Source organism: Adelges cooleyi, unplaced genomic scaffold, assembly GCF_023614345.1.
Source record: "Adelges cooleyi isolate 19-005CV unplaced genomic scaffold, UGA_ACOO_1.1 ACOO_flye_CR_arks_rails_tigmint_CR_PRNA_376, whole genome shotgun sequence".
Classification (NCBI taxonomy): domain Eukaryota; kingdom Metazoa; phylum Arthropoda; class Insecta; order Hemiptera; family Adelgidae; genus Adelges; species Adelges cooleyi.
The window spans coordinates 9,945,155-9,965,294 of NW_026096053.1; the positions used below are offsets into that span (position 1 = coordinate 9,945,155).

A 20,140-nucleotide genomic window follows, 5' to 3' on the forward strand; every position below is an offset into this window, starting at 1 on the left:
TCACTGTCCGATGACCCCTATGTGGTTCATGATTTATTTATAGATAAGTCCCTAATTAATTAATTAATTAATTAAGTCCCTATCATCTTACCTGTCCAACTGTGTTATTTCATAGAATGTAGTCCATACAAATAAATCTCCAGGGAAATAAATGTTTGAAATGAACCACATGTGGATCATGGACTACTAAAATAGGTTTAACGTGACCGCAATCAGCCGCTTTTTTATTGCTGGGTTGGGTTCGGCGGCTTCTGGTGGCCGCAAGACCCCCGGTGCCAACTTTTTTTATAGAAACGAATTTTTAGACATTTTAGTAAGCTTTCGATTGGTATAATCAAATTGAGGGGACCTCTTCCGGAACATTGTCAAAAATTGACATAACTGCCGCCGGTTTTGGTCGGCGTTCGGCCGCTTTTTTACTGCTGGATTGGGTTCGGCGGCCGCAAAACCCCAAGTGCCATTTTTTTAAGTTAAATAATATACTCTTACTGTTTTGTCGATAATTAGAATATATTTTAATTAATTAAGTCAATGTCGTATAATAATAATCGTCGGTGTACGTGGATATATGGACTGCCCCTTAGAATAATTAGTGTATTGGCAACACAACATACACCAACGCCATGACACTTTCTGTTATCAAATATTGCTGGCTCGTTTATGGCTAACTTCATACTCGTCATTTACGTAAATTTTAAATTTCTTGACGACACACCGGTCAATGATAATTCTGAATAATACTAATAAGTTTGTAAACAAGAAGTACATTTGTTAACGTTTCTACATAATTGTATAATGGAATATGTATACAATTTACCATTTCAAGTCTTAGAAGTACCTAATTTGCGTTTAAAACGACCGTCATGGTTAAAAAAACCGTCAGCTATGTTCATGTACGCAATAGTAACAATATCTTATTTTTTAGTTACTGGAGGCAAGTACATTTTTCATTATATTGTTTTCTATTTAATATTTATATTCTTACTACAATTTAATTTTCAAACTTTATTGTCTAAAAAATTATGCTATGTTTTCTTATTGTACAGGAATCATCTACGATGTGATTATTGAACCGCCTAGTGTTGGCTCTACAACTGATGAAAAAGGTCATTCCAAGCCAGTAAGAATGTGTTTAAATGTCAATTCTTTGTTGTGCATTGATTTATTTTTTAATACTCAATTTTAAATGTATTTTAGGTCGCTTTTATGCCGTATCGTGTCAACGGACAGTATATCATGGAAGGATTGGCCTCCAGTTTCCTTTTTAATATTGGAGGTTTAGGATTCGTTATTTTGGACTTAACCAATAATAAGTCAACGCCCAGATTAAATAAGACTTTACTGACTGCGGTTGGATTTGCGTGCATCATAGTATCTTTTTTTACATGCTGGACATTCATGAGAATGAAATTGCCGTATGTATTTATTGAAATTGATCAACTAAAAAAAAAAGGTGTAATTGTACCGTTTTTAATTCTATTAATTTTGATTTATTTTTAATCAATTTATTATATATCAGTGGAATAAATGATATTTTTCTTAATTTCTGGTTTTATGTCATAATTTTTGAGTCTATTAAATATGTATCAAAGCATTTAAGTTGCTATTTGAATTTAAATTTGATTAAGTTATAAAAATATGTTGTACAATACATTTTTGTATTTTATTTTAACTCTTTATAGGGCAGAGGGAAATAATTTCCCTCTGCCCTATAAAGGGTTAAATCTACCAAAAACAGGACAGGTTGTTTATCGCTGAATCTAAATGGCTTCCAAAGTTGTTAGCAACTAATGTCAATATGATTACAATAAGACTATAGTCCGCGACAAATGAGCTCAAGGTTTGGGCTAAACGCCACTAAGCAATCATCAAATGGGTATATTTTAGGTTTAACCTAAATATGTACCCTTGCGCCAGTTCATTTGACGCAGACTTTGGTTCTGAAATTATTAAACAAAATAGAATAAAAAACTATTTTTCAAACATACTGAACTTGTTAAAAATATTATCGTTTGCGTATTTTACAACTTTGGAGGCGTTTTAAATAATAACTACCTGCTAGAGGAATATTAAGGCTAGATTTGGATTTAGCAAAAAAAAAGATTTTGTTTTTGGTCCATGAAAGTCTTTATGATAACAATTTAATTGGATTTTATTTTTTCAGTGGCTATTTGAAATCATAAATTCATCATCAAGTGTATAAATATACTAAGTCATACACACGTATCAAAACAATATTGAACAATACAAATACTATGAGCTAGCTTTAATCCTAATTATAAAACAAATAATAAATAAAATATCTTATAATATAAATACAAAGTGTATTTTTTTTAGTGTCTTTGGATACTATTTTAATAGTTTGATTTCTTCTTATATGTTGTGCCTTTTAACAATTACAATTTATATCAAGTATTTTATTATTTTCTCTATAAAATCATTAAGTAGAAAAGTTGACACAAGTTTATATTAAATCTAATAATTATAAAAAAAAAATTTTAACTTTTTTATAAAGCAAAGCACATACACTATTATTTAGTGGAAATGAGACTTTAAAATTAAATATACATATGTTATTTATATATTTTTAACACTGTTTTGGGTAACATAAAGTAGGAAATATAAATAAGTCTTCATGTTTCTTGTTTTGTAGAAGGTCCTTCTGAACCACTGTATGGTGAATACGGCGGGGGATTACAAAATTCCTGAAGATGCGGTTCTACCAAATGTGGCATTGCTTGAGGTTGTGTTGGATAAGAGTATACTTGTTGCGGGTAGGGGTGTTGAGCAGGTACATGTGATGTAGGTATGATAGAAGTTGATGGTGCTGCAGTTCCATGGTATGGGCTTAGCACTCCAGGATTATTTAAGGTTACGTATGGAGGACCAGTTACGGTTATAGTGGCACCCGTTAAATTATTACTGCGATCAGTGGAAGCCAAAAATCTCAGTTCATCTTGATAAAAGCGTTGGACAATACTAATTGGATACATCAAAATTACTAAAACACATAAAAAAAAAAGAAGAAATTAATCAGAATAGTTACAGTAGAATTGAACTTTATTTATTCTATACAACATGATTATGTACTGTTTGATATTTACATGCTATTGGAATTCCGGTAATAACAAGTTCTAATGAATCTAGCCTTAATGCACCAAGTATGAAGATAACTATGGTAAACACCAAATAAATCTTGTTGTATATTAACCATTGGTGGATGTAATTAACATTATGCTGAAAAATAAATATTTATATATAAATTAAATGTATATATATATTTTTTTTCACCAAGTTATTTTTCTAGGACTAATCAGAACAAAAATAAACTAAACAAGTCACTACACAAAGTATTTTGAAACTATTTTTAACATGAAAAATATTTAAAAAATAGCTTTTATGTTTTTTAGTAGGATAAAATAGTTTTCGGCAACTGACTAACATATTATTTTAAAAATATAAAGAAATATATAATTTTAATAAAGGAAAAAATATAAATTTTAGCCAAAATGCGTAATGTACAGTTTTAGGACATTTTGGTGGACATATAAGAATAAATATTGATAAAGTGAAGCTTCAAAGTACAAGCGTCATTTGAAAAATATTTGAGTGATGGGATGTTGAAGTTAATTAGACTTATAATGACACAAGAAAAGAAGAAAACTTTAAACCCAAATGGAATACAATTGTAATATCTTAATGTATTTTTCAAATTCTGTTTTAATTAATTTAAATAAAGCCTTTTTTTAAAAAAAAAATTTTTTTATTGAAATATGGGCAATAACAGGTTTGTTATTGTCCAATGGCAATATTTAAGCCAATGGCCATCTTTTGATTTTTAAATTATAACTACATTTTTATTATGACAATATCACTGTCTTTAAATTAAATTGTTAACTATTTCTCAAATAAACGCTTTAAGAAAAAATTCCTAATGTTTTTTTTTTACCCATAATTTCCGCTTATAGAAGGTTATAAAAGCTTTCGCTCCTGTTCCAAGAACCAAATGGTTAAAATACTGCTAAATACTTGATACGTATAAATTTTAATTAATATTATGTACTTACTTCATAAGTAGCTTTTTGCAAGTAATAACTAACATATGCAGATAAAAATCTTGAAAAAAGTTGATAAAATACTGTGTTGAAAAGGTATTGTGTTTCTGTATTTATTGACTCCAATATATGATTATTGATACGCCCTAAGAACAAAAATGAATTTAATTATATTTTGATTGAACATATACATCGTAACTCGACTATTACACATACCAGTATAACTACTTTGGAAGAAACTATTATCCGATTTTTGTATGGTATTATGTGAGGCAGGTCGCATATCCATTATAGTAAATACCATCGCCAGTATACTACACCACTAAACATTTTTTTTTTATAAATTAGTTATATTTTTAGTTTATTCAAATATTGTGAAATGGGATGACTTTGTACTCGTTTAGGACGTAAGTGTGCTATGCATGTTTACAAAGATAGTTTGAGAAATTAATATCTAAAATTGTGCGCGTTTACAAAAGCCATGCCATTTCACATTATTGTCATATTCATGGAATGGATATCAACAAATTGTTATCATTAACGCAAAATGAAAAAATGAAGGTTGCTGTAAGGTAAAACAATATTTTCAAGTTGAGAAATTTATTAATAATTTGGTAGAACAGTTTAACAAAATATAATATTTAACTGGATTAAGTAAAATAATATTTAATAATATCATTAACTTATTCAACCTTGCATTAAGATACCCAACATATAATAGTGGTCACCTTTGGTAGGCTCCCAAGGAGAACACTTATCTCTAACACTATTATTCTCAATATTTACAATCAAACACTGTAGTAATGTAAATTAAAAAATATGTGTATTTGATCATTTTTAAGGATTGGAAGTTGACGATAAGTTGATTGTTTTATCTAAATTAGAGACGTGGTTCAAGTTACATTTAAATTACTATAGCGTATCATCAAATATATTTTGAAATATTATATTTAATATTATATTATTAGACAAATACAAATTATTTGATTGAAACCAGCTAATAAACAACATTAAATAAGATTGATCCAAATAATGATTAGATATTTTCCTTGTAAATGTAAATCATAAAAACATCAAGCTGTACAAAATACGAAATTTTAGAGATGTTTATGATTTATGGATGTATCAAGATTTTGTAAACTATATGTTTTATGCTAACCCTTCCCAAGTTTTTGCGAATTTCCAAGTAAATTAATTCTTCTGTTAGATGAAACATTAGGAACGAAATACATGCCATTTGTGGTGATTTTGAGTAAAAAAATATTATTGTTTAATTTATGAATACTTACAAAATACAAAATGGATATAGTCCGAGTGGCAACTCGATAGGTTATACAACCACAGCACAATAATGATTCCGCCATTTTTCTGAAAATAATAATAATAATAAATATGTATTTATAAAAGAAAACTAAAAATAAATAAATATAACACCGGTATGAACCGTAGGCTAAGGTTAAATGAACGAGAGGTGTAATAAGTGGTTTTAATAAATCTGCAATACACGCATAAAATAACTTTCAAGGGTCAATCCCCCCCCCTCCCCGATAACAACAATTGATCACCCTGTTGCTAAAAAGTGCACACAATGAAAACACATAGTAGATATTAGTGTTATTAAAGATATTAAATTTTATTTAAATTATGTGATATTAAAGATGTGTTTGTAGAATTAAAAATGGGCCGAATAATGTCCTTGAAATGATAATGGACCGAAATGTTATAATTTTGGAATTTTCGGAATCCAAGTCAGAGTACTCATTGAGCAGTTTTATTTTTTATGGTATAAAAAGATCGAACTAGAAGAGTTGTTTTTTCCGTATACATAAATCCGATATTTTTGTGTAAATACTTAACATATCATTTTGCCGGGCTTAAACAAATAACTCAGTTTTATTTTTGTTTCAGTAAAAAAAATTAATTAATTAATATTTTTAAAAGCAATCAGATGGGGCATCGTCAAACAATAATAAATAGAATACAAACAAGACAGCCAATAGAAAAACGTTTATTTCACGTACTTTATAAAAAAATAAATCCCCTAATTCATATTTCTTCAAGTTTAATGTAATTAATGAATAATGTTTCCAGTTTTTAAAATAGAGCGCTGATTTAAATTTTTAATGCTACACTAAAAATAATTGTTTAGAATATTACAACACCAACAGACGTGAAGAATGTAATAAATGAAATGATTTCCGTTAACATAACCAAGTTTATCGTGTCACAACCATATTCCCACGTACAATTTATATTTTACAAACGACATTATTTATAAAAGATAACAAAAACAAAAGTAACTACTGAATGGATCTGATTCAAAACGAGCATAAACATGCAAATGCATAATGATGATTATAGTAAATTAATAATAACAATTTAAACGTCAGTAAATTTCTAAGCTGCTATGCGTGAGAGCGCATTAACAGATGTTTGAAAATATTTTCATTATATCGTTTATTACTATAGATGGACAACAACGACAATAAATTATTATACACCGACAATCAACCCTAATCATAATAAGTGTTTGGACTTGGAGATGATAAGGTTGATGGACAGACCGTCTCAGAGTGACAATGAAGATACGCGACTGGCGCAGATGTTTCAGTGAAAATTGGAATGGCGGACGTAACAGCGAAATACTGTGGCGAATTTTCCAGACTAATACTAGAATGTCAGCACAATAGTAAGCGATGCATATGGTGGTGCGATGCTATGAGTTAAAAATATAAAAATATTTGCGTACGTCGCCAAGACACAATAGTAATATGCGACTAGCCTTTCGATTTACAGACGCCGGACGTGTCTAGGTGCATGCTAGAATAAGATCACCCGTGACCTTATCGTCGAAGATCAATGCGTGGGTTCCAATTAGGTTAAGCAAAAGTAGACTAGACATTTTACGGTGACCATATTTATTAAAAAAAAACGGGACCCCATATAAGATTAAGAAGGCGGTGGTGTCGTGACCTGCAAAGTCAATAGAAAAAAAAAATGTAAATAATATCTTTAATTAAATCTGTATAAGTTCCTCCACCGGGAAGCCTGTCACTCTGTCAATCTATTATACAATAGTATTATATGTACAAATTATTGTTCTTAATTGTAACAGATTTCATAAATACAAATTAATTAAATAAAAAAAATACCATCAATTTTGTCCGAACTCTAAATAAAGCCCCCAAAAATGTTTTTAATTTAGCTAACATAAAAATTGGTTCAAATCCATCAAATGTATAATAATTAACAAAATGAACCGTAAAATAATAAAAATGTTTACCATAGATATATTTTAGTATGGCTGATCATTTAAAATTATCTCTGAAAAAAAACCTAACAATTAATGAGCTCTTTGTCCGAAGAACGCCTTAATTATTCATATAATAGTATTAATGTGTCGGGATATAGGGACATTTTGCTCAAAAAAACGACAATTCCGTTATTAACAGGACGATGGTCACCCCCCCCCCCTATGCTAGCAGTATATGTGTTTAAACTTTAACTATAATTAGGTACATACAACTACGATTAAAGATATTTATCTTTAATCGTGTATACAGCAAACATAATTTTTAGCTTATTTATATTTAATCGATTATTACTCGTAGTCATTTTGAAGCATATCTACTTTAAAGTCATGGTCGAAATATACAGGTTAATGTCATTAACCACTTAATGCAGTCTCCAATAATTGTTATCTTCAGAAATAAAATGGCAGCGTAAAACGGCATATCAATTTTACTATTAATATACATATATATTTTATAGTGTACATACGCACTTGATTTTGTCTGCCGTTACGCTGACATATTTGTTTTTATCTTTAAACATTTGATGAAGACGGGGCATATATGTGCACATTGCATCAACCCTGTATATTTCAATCGTGAAGCCCGTGCGATTTTTTTCTTCAAAATGTGTGTTTTTTCCTCCCCCCAAAAATTATTGCTATAGAAACATTTTTATAGTAACACCCACTTAAATTTTACAAACAACCATTGATTATAAATACATATTATATTGTATTTATAATCAATGATACATCGTCCATCGGATACATAATATTTTTATTTCTAGACACAATACCAACGCACCCGTAATAGCCAACAGTTGGTGGTATTACCATTTCCGTCATTGCTATTATTTACACATAATAATGTAAAATGTATTTTCATTGTATGTTTAATACGGCCCGATAAAATACCCCATCTATTTATAATATGATTACAACAATCATTTACAGCTAGTTTTATACGCGCTAGGCGTATTAAGTAGCTTTCAATTGTTAACACAATGAAGTTCATTGAACCAACGAGATTATCTGCTTTTAAGACGTCATCTTACTTTTTGGGATTTTACACAAGACTTCAAATTTCAATACGGGAAAAGTAAAAATTGCTTGGTCAAAAACGGCGAAGCTATAAAAATCGCCGAAAATATGATGAGAAAATAAATTAACTGATAAAAAAAAACCAATTTAGAAAATATCGTCGGTGGAAAAATATTTTAGGCGATTTTGATTAAAATCCCTTTTACAAATCATATTTTTACTAATTTTGATTCTAATCTTTTAGTTAAAAAAAAAAAAATTGTATTCATAAGACATTTGACATTTTTAGTTTTTTTTTTAAATCACATTGTAAGTAAGACTAAAAGTTTATTCATTTTTTAAAAAAAATGGTGTATGCACTAATAGTGTAGTGTATTAAAGGAGGTGTAAGGTGAGTTGTTAGGCTTTACACCAAAAACCCGATACAACACCACCATTTCCAATGATGCGGAAAGTGTTTACATCAAATCAAAACTTTTTTAAAACAAACAGCGTGTACAGCTAAACTATTTTATAACAAACATTTTGGTGAACACTTGTAAAAAAAGTGTAAACTTTTTGTTAAAACAAACAAACTTAATGTGTCTGCCGTTAGTACCTATATGGATATCTATCCCTTGATTAAAAAATAATTTTAATGAACTCATTGTAATTTGAAGAAAAAAAATCGTTAGTTGTTGCCTTGAAGGAAAACCACCCCATCTTTCTCTCAATTTCTTTTTCCCTCCCCTCTCTTCTTCCCTTTCTTCCCCACTCTTCTCTTGATGTCGCAAATTTAGGTTAGGTTAGATCAAACTGATGATGCAAATTTTCAACAGATCCCTAGCCGTAAGACTTATTTATGTCAAAATAATTTTTGTTTTAGCAAAAATCTAAGGTGAATGTACTCAATTTTTACTGTAGTTAATACAATTCTTTCAATATTTGAAAGAAAAATACTCCGGAATATATTTGGACCACGGTAAAGCCGAGAAACAAATACGTTTGACAGAAGAAAAAATGAAGAGTTACAGAAATTATACAAAAGACCAAACATTCTAGCCTTTATCAGGAATTAAAGACTAAAGTGGTTTGGACACACTTGGAGGGCGGATGGTCAACTGATAAAAAAAGTACTCGTGGAAAAAATGAACAAAAAAAGACCGGTTAGGTTCGACCCGGTGGATCGATGTAGTTGCCAAGGATTTGAAAGCCATTGACCAGAATGTGACATATGAGTTGACTTACAATAGAGAGAGATGGAGAGACCTGTTGAAGGCAGCAATGGTCCTTAATGGACCGGTAAGCTGAGAAGAAGAAGAATACAATTCTAACAAAAACTCACACATAGCTCCATGTAAAAAAATATATGTAAGAAATAACGATAATAAATTAAAACATAACTAAATATTATAACCAAGTAAATTATATTAATGGGTAATAGTTTTGGATAACTTATTTTAGGCAACCCTAATTCTTATTAATATGGATATGTTTGCAGCCTGGGAGTCAACCCAACATTCGTCTGGAAATTTTCGGGTCATTGTTAGAAAATCTGGATACGTTTTTCCCATGGAGTGAAGAAAATCGATTTTTACTAAGCTCTTATCATGATTGTGGCTTTAGATATTGTGCATCAATTAATACAAAAAACTGTATCAGTTTTTCTCACAATTGTCTTTGGCAAAACTAGAAATACCTGGACAATAATTGAAATGTAATGTAGTGTTATGCACGTAACATATGCATTTATACTAAAATTAATAACCTAAACCTACCAGTCTAAGAACATGGGCTCACCCTTAAGGAAATAAATCTAGTATAAAAATGTTGCACATTTGACAAATATTAATTTAGGCAGCATGTGTTTCAAATAACATTAAGAAGCAAGCCAATCCAGAGTTGTATAAAAACTCATTATTTTTATGTTTTGATGTTTCCAAGGTTACAATATTGATTCCGTTTTTTTAATGCCAAAACAATAGATTACTTTAAAAACAAAACTCATAAAGCTATTTGTCATCAAACTAAATTTGTTTACAATAGTAATTAAAGTATGCAATTAAATTAAATTTTTATTTTAGATAAAAAACAAATTGCATGTAAATATAGAGAACATTATAGTTTAAAAACAGAAAAATATAATATGTAAAGATATACCATATTGCGTTATAAAAAATACATATACACCTAAACAAGAAATTTACCTATGGCTTTTATGCATAGTCTATCTTGTACAAACTCTAGGAAGTTAATAAATGTTTGAATTAAAACATAAACTGTCATTTGAATCTTCGAGCAAATTGTGTATTTTATGCACAATGTAAATAAACAAACAATAATAAATAACAATTACGGATCGATAGAGTTACTACTCGAGAAAATCAGTCGACAGGAAAAAAAGCTATTGTCACTTCAGAGTTCAGACACAAAAAAAAAATACCTCACTGTAAAAATAATATCTTCTCAGCTAACACATGAAATCTAAAAATGTAATAGATGTATAATAATTGGCGAGCGATGATTTTTTATGAAAATTAACACCAACATTAAGACTTAATTTAAACCCAATATCTTTTACTTATTCATTAGTTCACATTTAAAATTTAATATGAATAATAAGTTAAAAATAATGAGTTTATCGCTCAATAATTAATATTTAGAAGCAAAGAATATTTTTTGTTATCGTCATTATAAATACAATTGGTAAATACCTATTACAAAATATTTGTTAGTAAAAATACAACAGTTAAATTAATTCAAAAATTTAATGTATTTAAATACTAAAATTAATAATAAATAAATGATTTTGTTACTTACGTTTGAGAAACAAATCGGCAATCGCTGATATTTGATTTCGATAAATGAGACAGAATTGTTTTAATTTATAATTATATACTTTAAGGATGTTCAATTATACATTTTAGAAGGGACGGTCTTCTAAAAACGATTAATACTATTTTCTGGATAAAAAATTTGTTCTTTATCATTAAGTAGGTATATTTTCAGTTAATCCAAAACCTAACAAACAAATAAAGAACTTCAGAAAAACGTAAAATCTTGGAATGACCAACGATTAAATGTCGATTATTACTTATTATTATTAGTATTAGTCACCGAATAGAGTCAGGTCAGTTATTGATAAAACAAATGCACTTGGAATAATTTTAAATCGGCCAACAATAATTAGGAATCTTAAAAGTTTGCCTGGGGGATGTTATCTAATTGGTATCACTACAAAATATGTGGGTCCAGGACAATAGACCGAATATTAAACAAAAAATATGTACCAACTTAATAACGTTGTTTTTGATAATATTTCGATTCAAATTACCAATTTGGTTTACCGTTTATCCGCCAAATCATTATTTATTTTTTTTTCATAGTTTAGATATTTTTTATTTGCAAATATAATTATTTTTAAAAACAAATTTATGGATAAATCATAAATAGTTCCAATAGCTTTAGGTACCCTTACCATAGATTAAATACATTAATTTATGCCATTACAATCGTGGCCTAGACCTGATTCTCGAATTTGTCATTGCCTTAGGGTTTCGCCAAACTGGTACTAACAACTAGTAACTAGTAGGTCATCATTTATGATTTTTCAATGAAATACATTGTTGATATTCGCAAGTATATATAATATATTTGTTAAAATATTTACACATAATGTACAACATTTTTCTACCTTGAGCTGTAATCCTATTATATTCGTTAAAAAAGACGTAATCGCATAACACAACGTGCAAAGTAGGAGTGGGAAAACTGTACGTCGTTACTGGTAAAAAAATAAATTGGTAGTAATTTGTATTTCACTTTAACAATCATATAATCGAAAGAAATAATTAAACTATTGAAGTAAAAGGCACAAATAATTGCAAAGAATTTTTTCTCTCGAGTGGACGAATTTGACAGGGCCACTAGTTGACGTTGGAACAATTTGGTTCTTCTTCATAATATTATCATATTATTGATTAAAATAAAACCCGTTGATAAATATTGTTATCTTATCGCCAAACGCTTTTTGAACTCTGAAGTCCAATTTCCAAACTGCTAGATTTGCCGTTCTTTGTTATTTATTCATTATTGATAGATTTCTAATTTATTGCGATTAAACAAATTAATTACTTGTGTTGGTTACTTTTCAATCCTTTCTTTGATGTTCTTTTAATTTAATCATACATTCCTCAATTGTTTTAGTTTGACCTTACCGCTTAAATATTTTAAACATTTTTGTTTTACTCCTTGAAAATGTCTAATCCAGGAATTATTTTCGGTACGGTAACTTGATTAATAATATTTTAAAAATATACTATTTAAAATGTTGAAAAACAACATCTTTAATAATTGTTATAATATGCAATAGTAATTTAACATTAATATTTAGTCATAAAATAAACGCAATAATAATGCATTTTTATTTCAATCACTTGTATTTTTTTAAAATCTACATGATTATTTTTGTATCTTATTATTATGTTGAATTTATTCTTGTTATATTTAGATGAGTCACTTTTAGCTGATGTGAATTTCCAAGAAAACGATATAAACACTATTGTCGACGAATGTGACAGATGTACCAAAATTGGTTTTTTACCAGAAGTCGAAGCTTCCTATCTTGGACTTTTAATACACGTCATGGATCTTACATCACTTAATTCTACTGATAATAAAAAAACTATAGAAGCTCTTGTAGATAAGGTATTTAGTGTTCTACGATGGATACATATTTTACTAATGTCTACTAATTACAGTATTACAATCTAAATTGTATTAATTTGGTATTACCTTTTTATAGGCTTTAACGTATGCTAAGAAAAATTTGAAAAGCGACATTGAAGACATGGGATCTAAACATACATGCCCAATTTATAATTATTTATCTACTAGTACATTAATACCTCCAACTATCTGTGTTTCTTCTATTCGTGTACCTGACGCCGTTCAGCGTATCAAACACCAAGGCGTTCACATAGATATTGCTTCTGGTACGTTGTATCGGCAAGTTTAATGTTTACTATCGATAATAACCTATAATGTGGGTATTTTGTTTAGTGGCCGCTGGTTTTCCTCTTGGTCAAGTGCCATTAAGTTGTCGAATAACTGAAGTTGAATATGCGATTTCACATGGAGCCGCAGAAATTGACATTGTAATTGATCGTGGGATGGTTCTCAACGGCGATTACAAAATTCTTTATAACGACATTCGTGCTATAAAATGTGTATGTGCCAATGGAAAAGTTACACTAAAAACAATACTGTCGGTCACTGAATTAGGTTCATACCAGACGATTTACAAAGCAGCAATGACTGCCATGATGGCTGGGTCGGATTTTATTAAGACGTCCACCGGTACGTTTTACAAATAATATATCAATAAGTATTTATATTCTGAATATGTATTCATTAAAACAATAATACAATTCGAAAATGTTGACAACTGTGTGTTTTACTAAAATTAAAAAATACATATTTTATTATTATTTTCATTATGAACATATTTCGTTATTTAGGAAAAGAGGCTACGAACGCTACTTTATCACACGGTGTAGTCATGTGTCAAGCAATAAAAAAATTCCATGAAAAAACAGGTTTCCAGGTATTTATACATAATTTATATTTTATATATGTATTAAACAACAAGTTCATTGTTAATGTGTCTGGTACAGGTCGGCATAAAGCCAGCGGGTGGTATCAAGTTCAACGAACAAGCTCTCAGTTGGCTTGTACTGGTCAAAAATGAATTGGGAAATGACTGGTTGAGAGCAAGCCATTTCCGAATCGGAGCATCTAGTTTGTTGGAAGACGTTGTGAAACGATTAAGTGTTGTATTAAAAAAGTTTCGATAACTAACACATCACTTTTTTGTAATAGAGTGCTAAGTATTGATCTTTGAAGGATTTTTAAACTAATCATGTATTTAAGTTTCCATATTTTATTTGTATCTTAGAATGCTAAATATTTATGTACAACCCATATGTTGTTTTTATATTATATTTGTAATTTTAGTAACTCATTGGATTAATATATACCCATAAATTATTGTAAGGATTTGTATGTACCTAAAATTTGTTATTCGGATGAGGATATCTTTATTTGTGTTATGAATCTTCTCTGCGAGATTGTTAATTTGATTTATGTCGTTATCCTTCTTCAACGCGCTGCGTATACTATCAGCGTAATTCTCCAAAAATTGATATAGTTAACATCTTGTTGCTCTTAATAAATTCAAACATTTTATAAGATTGAAAAATACTCTCAAACAATTATCAAATATATTGAAATTTTTGTATGTAACAATCTTAATTATACTGTTTAATTATTGTATAATTCAGCCATGGATGTAATTAAGAAAATCATTATTCTACACAGTAAACCGAAAATATCTTGTATTAAAATTCGTCCAAATCGCCACCTTAATAATTTGGCATTTTAGCAAAGTACTACAAATAATTTTTCAAATCAGAAAAATTGATGTATTTTTTTTAATATCGATGTTTTTCCATTAATTATATCATATAATAATGAATGGAGAAAAATTTCACTGAAATGTAGGTATTGTCGATATTTGCAAGTATATAATATATTTATTAAATGTGTTATAAAATACCTACAACCTATCTACTACCACTACAATATTATTACTTGAGTTTTGACACATTATTCATTACAAATGTCATAATTATTCATTTTTTATTGTAATTTAAATATTTAAAAAAATGAATACTAGACCCCACTGAGGAAGTTAGTATTTATAGAAATTAATTGAATGGGTCAGTAGATAAAAGTGTTAACTGACAATTTTGGAATGGTCGAAGAATGTTATTTTTGCAACTAAAAAAATTTGACTACCACTTTTGGCTAATAACTGTTAGCTGTTAAAAGTTAGAACTTATTACTTTGGTCTCGGGTAGAAAGGGCTTAAGTCAATTTTCCACGAACAATTTTTTTCCCGTAGATTTAAAGGTTGATTTTTTCGGTTCAGTTAGCAAAATAATTGGTAAAATTGACATAAGCCCTTTCTACCCGGGACCAAAGATTACAGAAATACATTTTTGATAATGTCACTAGGGACCAAGCTATAGATCATTGAAGCTTTTATTTTTCAGAAGCTTATATCCTCGTTGAAAAACATTTTATCAAAAAAAAAAAACAAGTATATATGTAGATAAATTCTTAATCTTTAATTTTGTTCATATGCAAGTATGCGCTAAAACCACTCAGTTTCATAGAAAATTGCATCTCCCGAAACGTGTGGTATGACGCCTTCATAAAACTTGGAAATTTATTTACAATCCGTTATAGTATCACCATTGAGTATATATTGTACAATATATACTCAATGGTATCACACAGAAATAAACTAACAGTTAGCTAGACTACCGAGTACTTGTCAAAAGTAGGTCAAATTACATTTAGAACCTAATTCTATGACTTAAAGTATAAAATAAAAACATGTAACTGAAATTGCAAATTAATTAATTTTTATAATATTCAGTGTTTGTTATATCTGTATAAATGATGTAAATTTACTGTAAAAGATGATAAAATTTGAAACATTCACTTTGATAATTTATTAATTCGCTACTTGAAAAAAATAAATATATAAATTAGTAGGTATGTGCCCACAATAATTTAATAAGTCAATAAATTATTAAGTATTAAATTCGATTAATATACTCTTCTTTTGTCTTGCTGACCGATCCCTTCCTGAAAATTGACACCTCGGTTCACGGGTACATTTTCATCCCAATCTTCACAGTTCTAAAAAAAAAATTTAGATATGTATTAACAATTTCTAAAACGCAATTAACAAAAAAAAAATAGACTATAAGTCCAGTGATGAATTTTTTTATAATTACTCTCTGTGCTTTGTTTTCCATGCACATTGCAAAGTTTTTGGAAAATTCACATTTATTGCTATGAGAATCTGGGGAAAACCAATTCAAATTTTATATTATGTTTATTTACTTTAAAAAACAAAACCGGAAAAACGTTATAGGTATACCGAGTTCTAACGTATCGAAGCATTCGTCTATTGAGTCTTGTACGAATTCCTTAAGTTCCACGTCCTTAATTTGACTAGTCATTATGCTCACAATAGACGACTTGTCTGGACGGGCGTTGGAATTCAACTACATTAAAAACAATAAAAATACAATCTAGTAACATTGGCTTACTGTTGTTAGATTAAAAACCAAAACGAGTATCGAAATCAGTGTTGGCCGTAATTGATTAATTATAATATTTAAACTACATAACCTATTGCAAAAAATTAATCTTAAATGTATCAATAGTCGTTTAATAGTTTTAAAAGAATAATCAGTTGACTGTAGGTAATCGTCTGCAATCACCGGATTGCACGGTCTTGATACGATATTTGATTACAATTTTTTCAACGGGCTTCTTTATTACATTTTCAAAGATAATACTATATTAGGTATATAGTATTTAAGTCGAATCTCTTGAAATACACCAAAGTAAGTAATTTATTATTAATTAGTTGTTTTAAAGTATTATATTATCATGAATTGTCGCTGCACTCCGTTGTCCAACACTGAGTTTAAAATAACGTTTGTGTATATTGTTCTGTAAACTTACCATTTCTAATTGATTGAACACGCAATGTATTGTGCACTGAAAAACCATGGTATTTATTTTGTAAATTACTTCAGCTATTTCTATTAATGTAATTTAATTCCATAAACAATTACACGATATATCTAGATAATATTTTTTCCCTCGATAAATATACTAATCGAGTTGTAAAATAAAATTGTATACTTGGTACCTAATATTTGATGGGCGTTTATAATAATCACGTTTGATAGTTGTTAAGTTTACCAACTATCGAATTTTATTTTCCAAACACCTATACTCACGGCGTCCATTTTGTCCAGAATAGATCCTTTAGTTTGACTTGTACCGCTTTTCGTAGCGTTTCTAAACCGATTGTTGCCCAAGAGTTTGGAGCCCGCAGCCCGTGGGATCACGTGCCTTCGATATCTGTTCAAAATAGGCATGGTAGGGGACCTAGGGTTTGTCTGACTCATGTCGTAGTCGGGGCTCGTTTGAAACGGACTTCCTTGGTGGTAATAGTTTTGACCTCCACCGTTATTGTAGCCCTGCAAAAGAAAATAAGACAAACGATATTATATGTTTTGTAAATCTGCATAACGCAATTGCAATTGCAATTGTAGCTACAAAGTAAGGAATTGTTGTTGGGGATGGATCTAGGAAAAGAACGTATTTGCTGATAAAAATGTACGATTCACCATTTTTGTTAATATGTATTTTATTATGTTTTTTATAATTATATATTATCACAAACAGATACTGTAACAAAATATTCGGAATCTGTTTAGTCAGCGCACTGTATATGCAAAAGAGGTACACGAACGCATTTTTTTTTTATATTGCCTATAAGAATACAATATTATCGTAATAGTAATAATAACAATATAAATATAAATATATGATAATGTGATCTAATACACATATTTCTGGTAGATAAATTATAACAATTGAACAAATTGAAACAAGTGTAATTCAATTGGAATTGTGAAAAAAAAATGATTTGAAATGCTATATATTGTGTTTAAATAGTTCAGGTACTAAGTAGTTATAATAAATATTCAAATTTGATGTGTCTAATTAATTATTGACTGACAAACTGAATATCCACCAGCCTTAATCGTGATATTAAATTCAAATAATATAAGTAGTAAGTACATCATTGTTTAAACACTAATGACTAGTTAGTTAGCTATGGAATTTTTTTTTTTTTGCTTAAATAAAAAAAAACAGTTGGGTCAAAACAATGAAATCATATCTGAATGTGATTTTATCACAGTCAAACGCTTCAATGCGAATCTAGAAATAGTAAGAATTCAGCACAGTTTAAGCCAGCATAGTCCATACCAAGCAATATGCATTGTGCATAATAATATTATTATGTTATGTACATGATATAGGGTTTTGTCATTTTTTATTTGTAAGCAAATTTCTGTGTTTGAATGTACGAATTACGATACAGTTAAATATATTTAATCCATTTAGAAATAGAAATTATCCGAAAAAACTATTGCTAGTTTATGAAAAAAACTGTATAGTTGTTTTAGTATCGAATAGGCAATGTGCGTTTTCAAAATAAGTTGTAAACACATTATTAAAATCAGTTTTTATTCGAAAAATTATCCAATAATAATTAAATAAATTGCGCACAACTCTACAGACAACACAATTTTACAAGACGAGGAAACACTCAGAAAGATTGAATCTATTGTGGCTTGTACAACAAGTGCATAGCGGTACTTACAGGCCTATGTTGCGGTAGCGGCACGCCGTAGCCGCCGTCGCCACACGGCGTGGACGCCGGATCCTGATCTCTGTTGCTGTACTCCTGGCGGCGTACACTGTACTCGCGGTTGTTGTTCCTTCTGTCCGATCCCCTTCGATCGGTCGTGTCCCTCCTGTTGCCGTCACCGCGGTCCGTCCTCTGGCCGGCATTATACTGCTGCACCGGCGGCATGGACGACGAATAGCCATCCGTCCTGTCCGACGACGGCCGTTGCTCGCCTCTCGTCGAATTATTACACTGTTCGGCTATGTCGATGAACTCGCCGTGTCGCCTCGAGTGGTCCGTAGTGCGGCACTTCAAACCCTAAAAAGACACACAATTCAAAGATGGTAAAAAATAGTTAAATTTCAAAATATAGTATACATATTATAATATGTCTAGTTTTATATGGAAATTTTATGAAATTGTTATTGTGGAAATATTACTTGCACGTTGTTGTTAATGGCCATCAGAAAAATCCACGTGGTCGCGATTCGACGGACGGTGTTGGACGACATCGTTGTTGTTATTGCCTCGATCCCGATGACCGCAGGGTCTTATATGTATGCGGCAATCTTACTTGACGTGTGCTTCCTTTTCGGCTCTGACGGGCAATCTGTCCATCAAGTGACAAGTTTCCGGTTGTGTCAAATTCGTACTGAGGATTTTTGACACACATTTTTTTTTTGTTGTCGCCGGCGGAAGTCGGATTATGACGGTTGGCAATATTTATGAGACACGAACGTGGATAGTCAACATTATATTGTTTTAATTGTCCTTCGGGTTTTTTGATTTTTTTTTTTGTTACGCTTAATTACCACCGTCGGATAGTACACTTCATTTAGATATTGCTATAAGTTAAAAAATTTGCGATGACTCCCATATTTTTCATCTATGCCGTGAAATGCAGCGGCCTTGAAGATGAAATAGTCAAATTGTTAAACTTGTGTATGTATACCTACAAACTTTGTATATCATGTAAATGAACCCAATAATATAAATTTTAACTAACTTACACCTACACCATGTGTACTGAAAAGAAAATGAATTTAATATAAAACCGTTGAACGTTTTAAAGAATGTCGTTTGTTAATAGGTACAAATAATTTAAAAAAAACTATGTTATTTTCTATATTAGGTCACGGACGATAGATTTTAAATTGAATTAAATATAAAATAATAAATTTGCCCTTAATGTGTCATATCATTCCCAAGGACGTTTGTGACGAAACCATGTGCGAATGTCTTGTACTTTAATAAATTCCAGTTGGTAATAATCAGTAATTATCTTTACATATAAATATAACTACAATATTTGTAGAGGACTACAGATAGTTACTATAGAGTGACAACAAATTTCATCTTGTCTAAGGCTAAGTGAACTACCGCAGTACAATGTTGCGCCGTTTACACGGTTAACAATATAGT

The 20,140-nt window shown here is 29.8% G+C and overlaps 4 protein-coding genes across 5 annotated transcripts; 2 read left to right on the forward strand and 2 right to left on the reverse strand.

Moving 5' to 3' along the window:
• The first annotated feature begins 660 nt into the window (after positions 1-660).
• On the forward strand, positions 661-2,322 carry LOC126840578 (oligosaccharyltransferase complex subunit ostc-A-like). The gene is made up of 4 exons (XM_050576427.1): positions 661-934; positions 1,047-1,120; positions 1,198-1,415; positions 2,165-2,322. The coding sequence occupies exons 1-4, from the start codon at positions 796-798 to the stop codon at positions 2,181-2,183; spliced, it is 450 nt and encodes a 149-aa protein (XP_050432384.1). The 5' UTR covers positions 661-795; the 3' UTR covers positions 2,184-2,322.
• Positions 2,323-2,324: 2 nt separating this feature from the next.
• Positions 2,325-6,638, reverse strand: LOC126840577 (uncharacterized). Its single transcript, XM_050576426.1, has 6 exons — positions 6,620-6,638; positions 5,345-5,423; positions 4,272-4,377; positions 4,068-4,201; positions 3,105-3,237; positions 2,325-3,001 (listed from the first exon to the last, which is right to left on the reverse strand). Exons 2-6 carry the CDS (start codon positions 5,417-5,419, stop codon positions 2,634-2,636), a joined length of 816 nt encoding a protein of 271 aa, XP_050432383.1. The 5' UTR covers positions 5,420-5,423; positions 6,620-6,638; the 3' UTR covers positions 2,325-2,633.
• Positions 6,639-12,427: 5,789 nt separating this feature from the next.
• Positions 12,428-14,415, forward strand: LOC126840576 (deoxyribose-phosphate aldolase). The gene is made up of 6 exons (XM_050576424.1): positions 12,428-12,649; positions 12,878-13,074; positions 13,172-13,361; positions 13,429-13,725; positions 13,887-13,972; positions 14,043-14,415. Exons 1-6 carry the CDS (start codon positions 12,625-12,627, stop codon positions 14,220-14,222), a joined length of 975 nt encoding a protein of 324 aa, XP_050432381.1. The 5' UTR covers positions 12,428-12,624; the 3' UTR covers positions 14,223-14,415.
• Positions 14,416-15,878: 1,463 nt separating this feature from the next.
• On the reverse strand, positions 15,879-20,055 carry LOC126840601 (uncharacterized). 2 transcript variants are annotated; one of them, XM_050576459.1, is made up of 7 exons: positions 19,159-20,055; positions 18,692-19,036; positions 17,256-17,498; positions 16,975-17,010; positions 16,382-16,508; positions 16,236-16,303; positions 15,879-16,137 (listed from the first exon to the last, which is right to left on the reverse strand). In XM_050576459.1, the coding sequence occupies exons 1-7, from the start codon at positions 19,228-19,230 to the stop codon at positions 16,045-16,047; spliced, it is 984 nt and encodes a 327-aa protein (XP_050432416.1). In that variant the 5' UTR covers positions 19,231-20,055; the 3' UTR covers positions 15,879-16,044. The 2 variants fall into 2 exon arrangements, with proteins under 2 accessions (XP_050432416.1, XP_050432417.1); XM_050576460.1 differs by lacking the exon at positions 16,975-17,010.
• Positions 20,056-20,140: the final 85 nt, after the last annotated feature.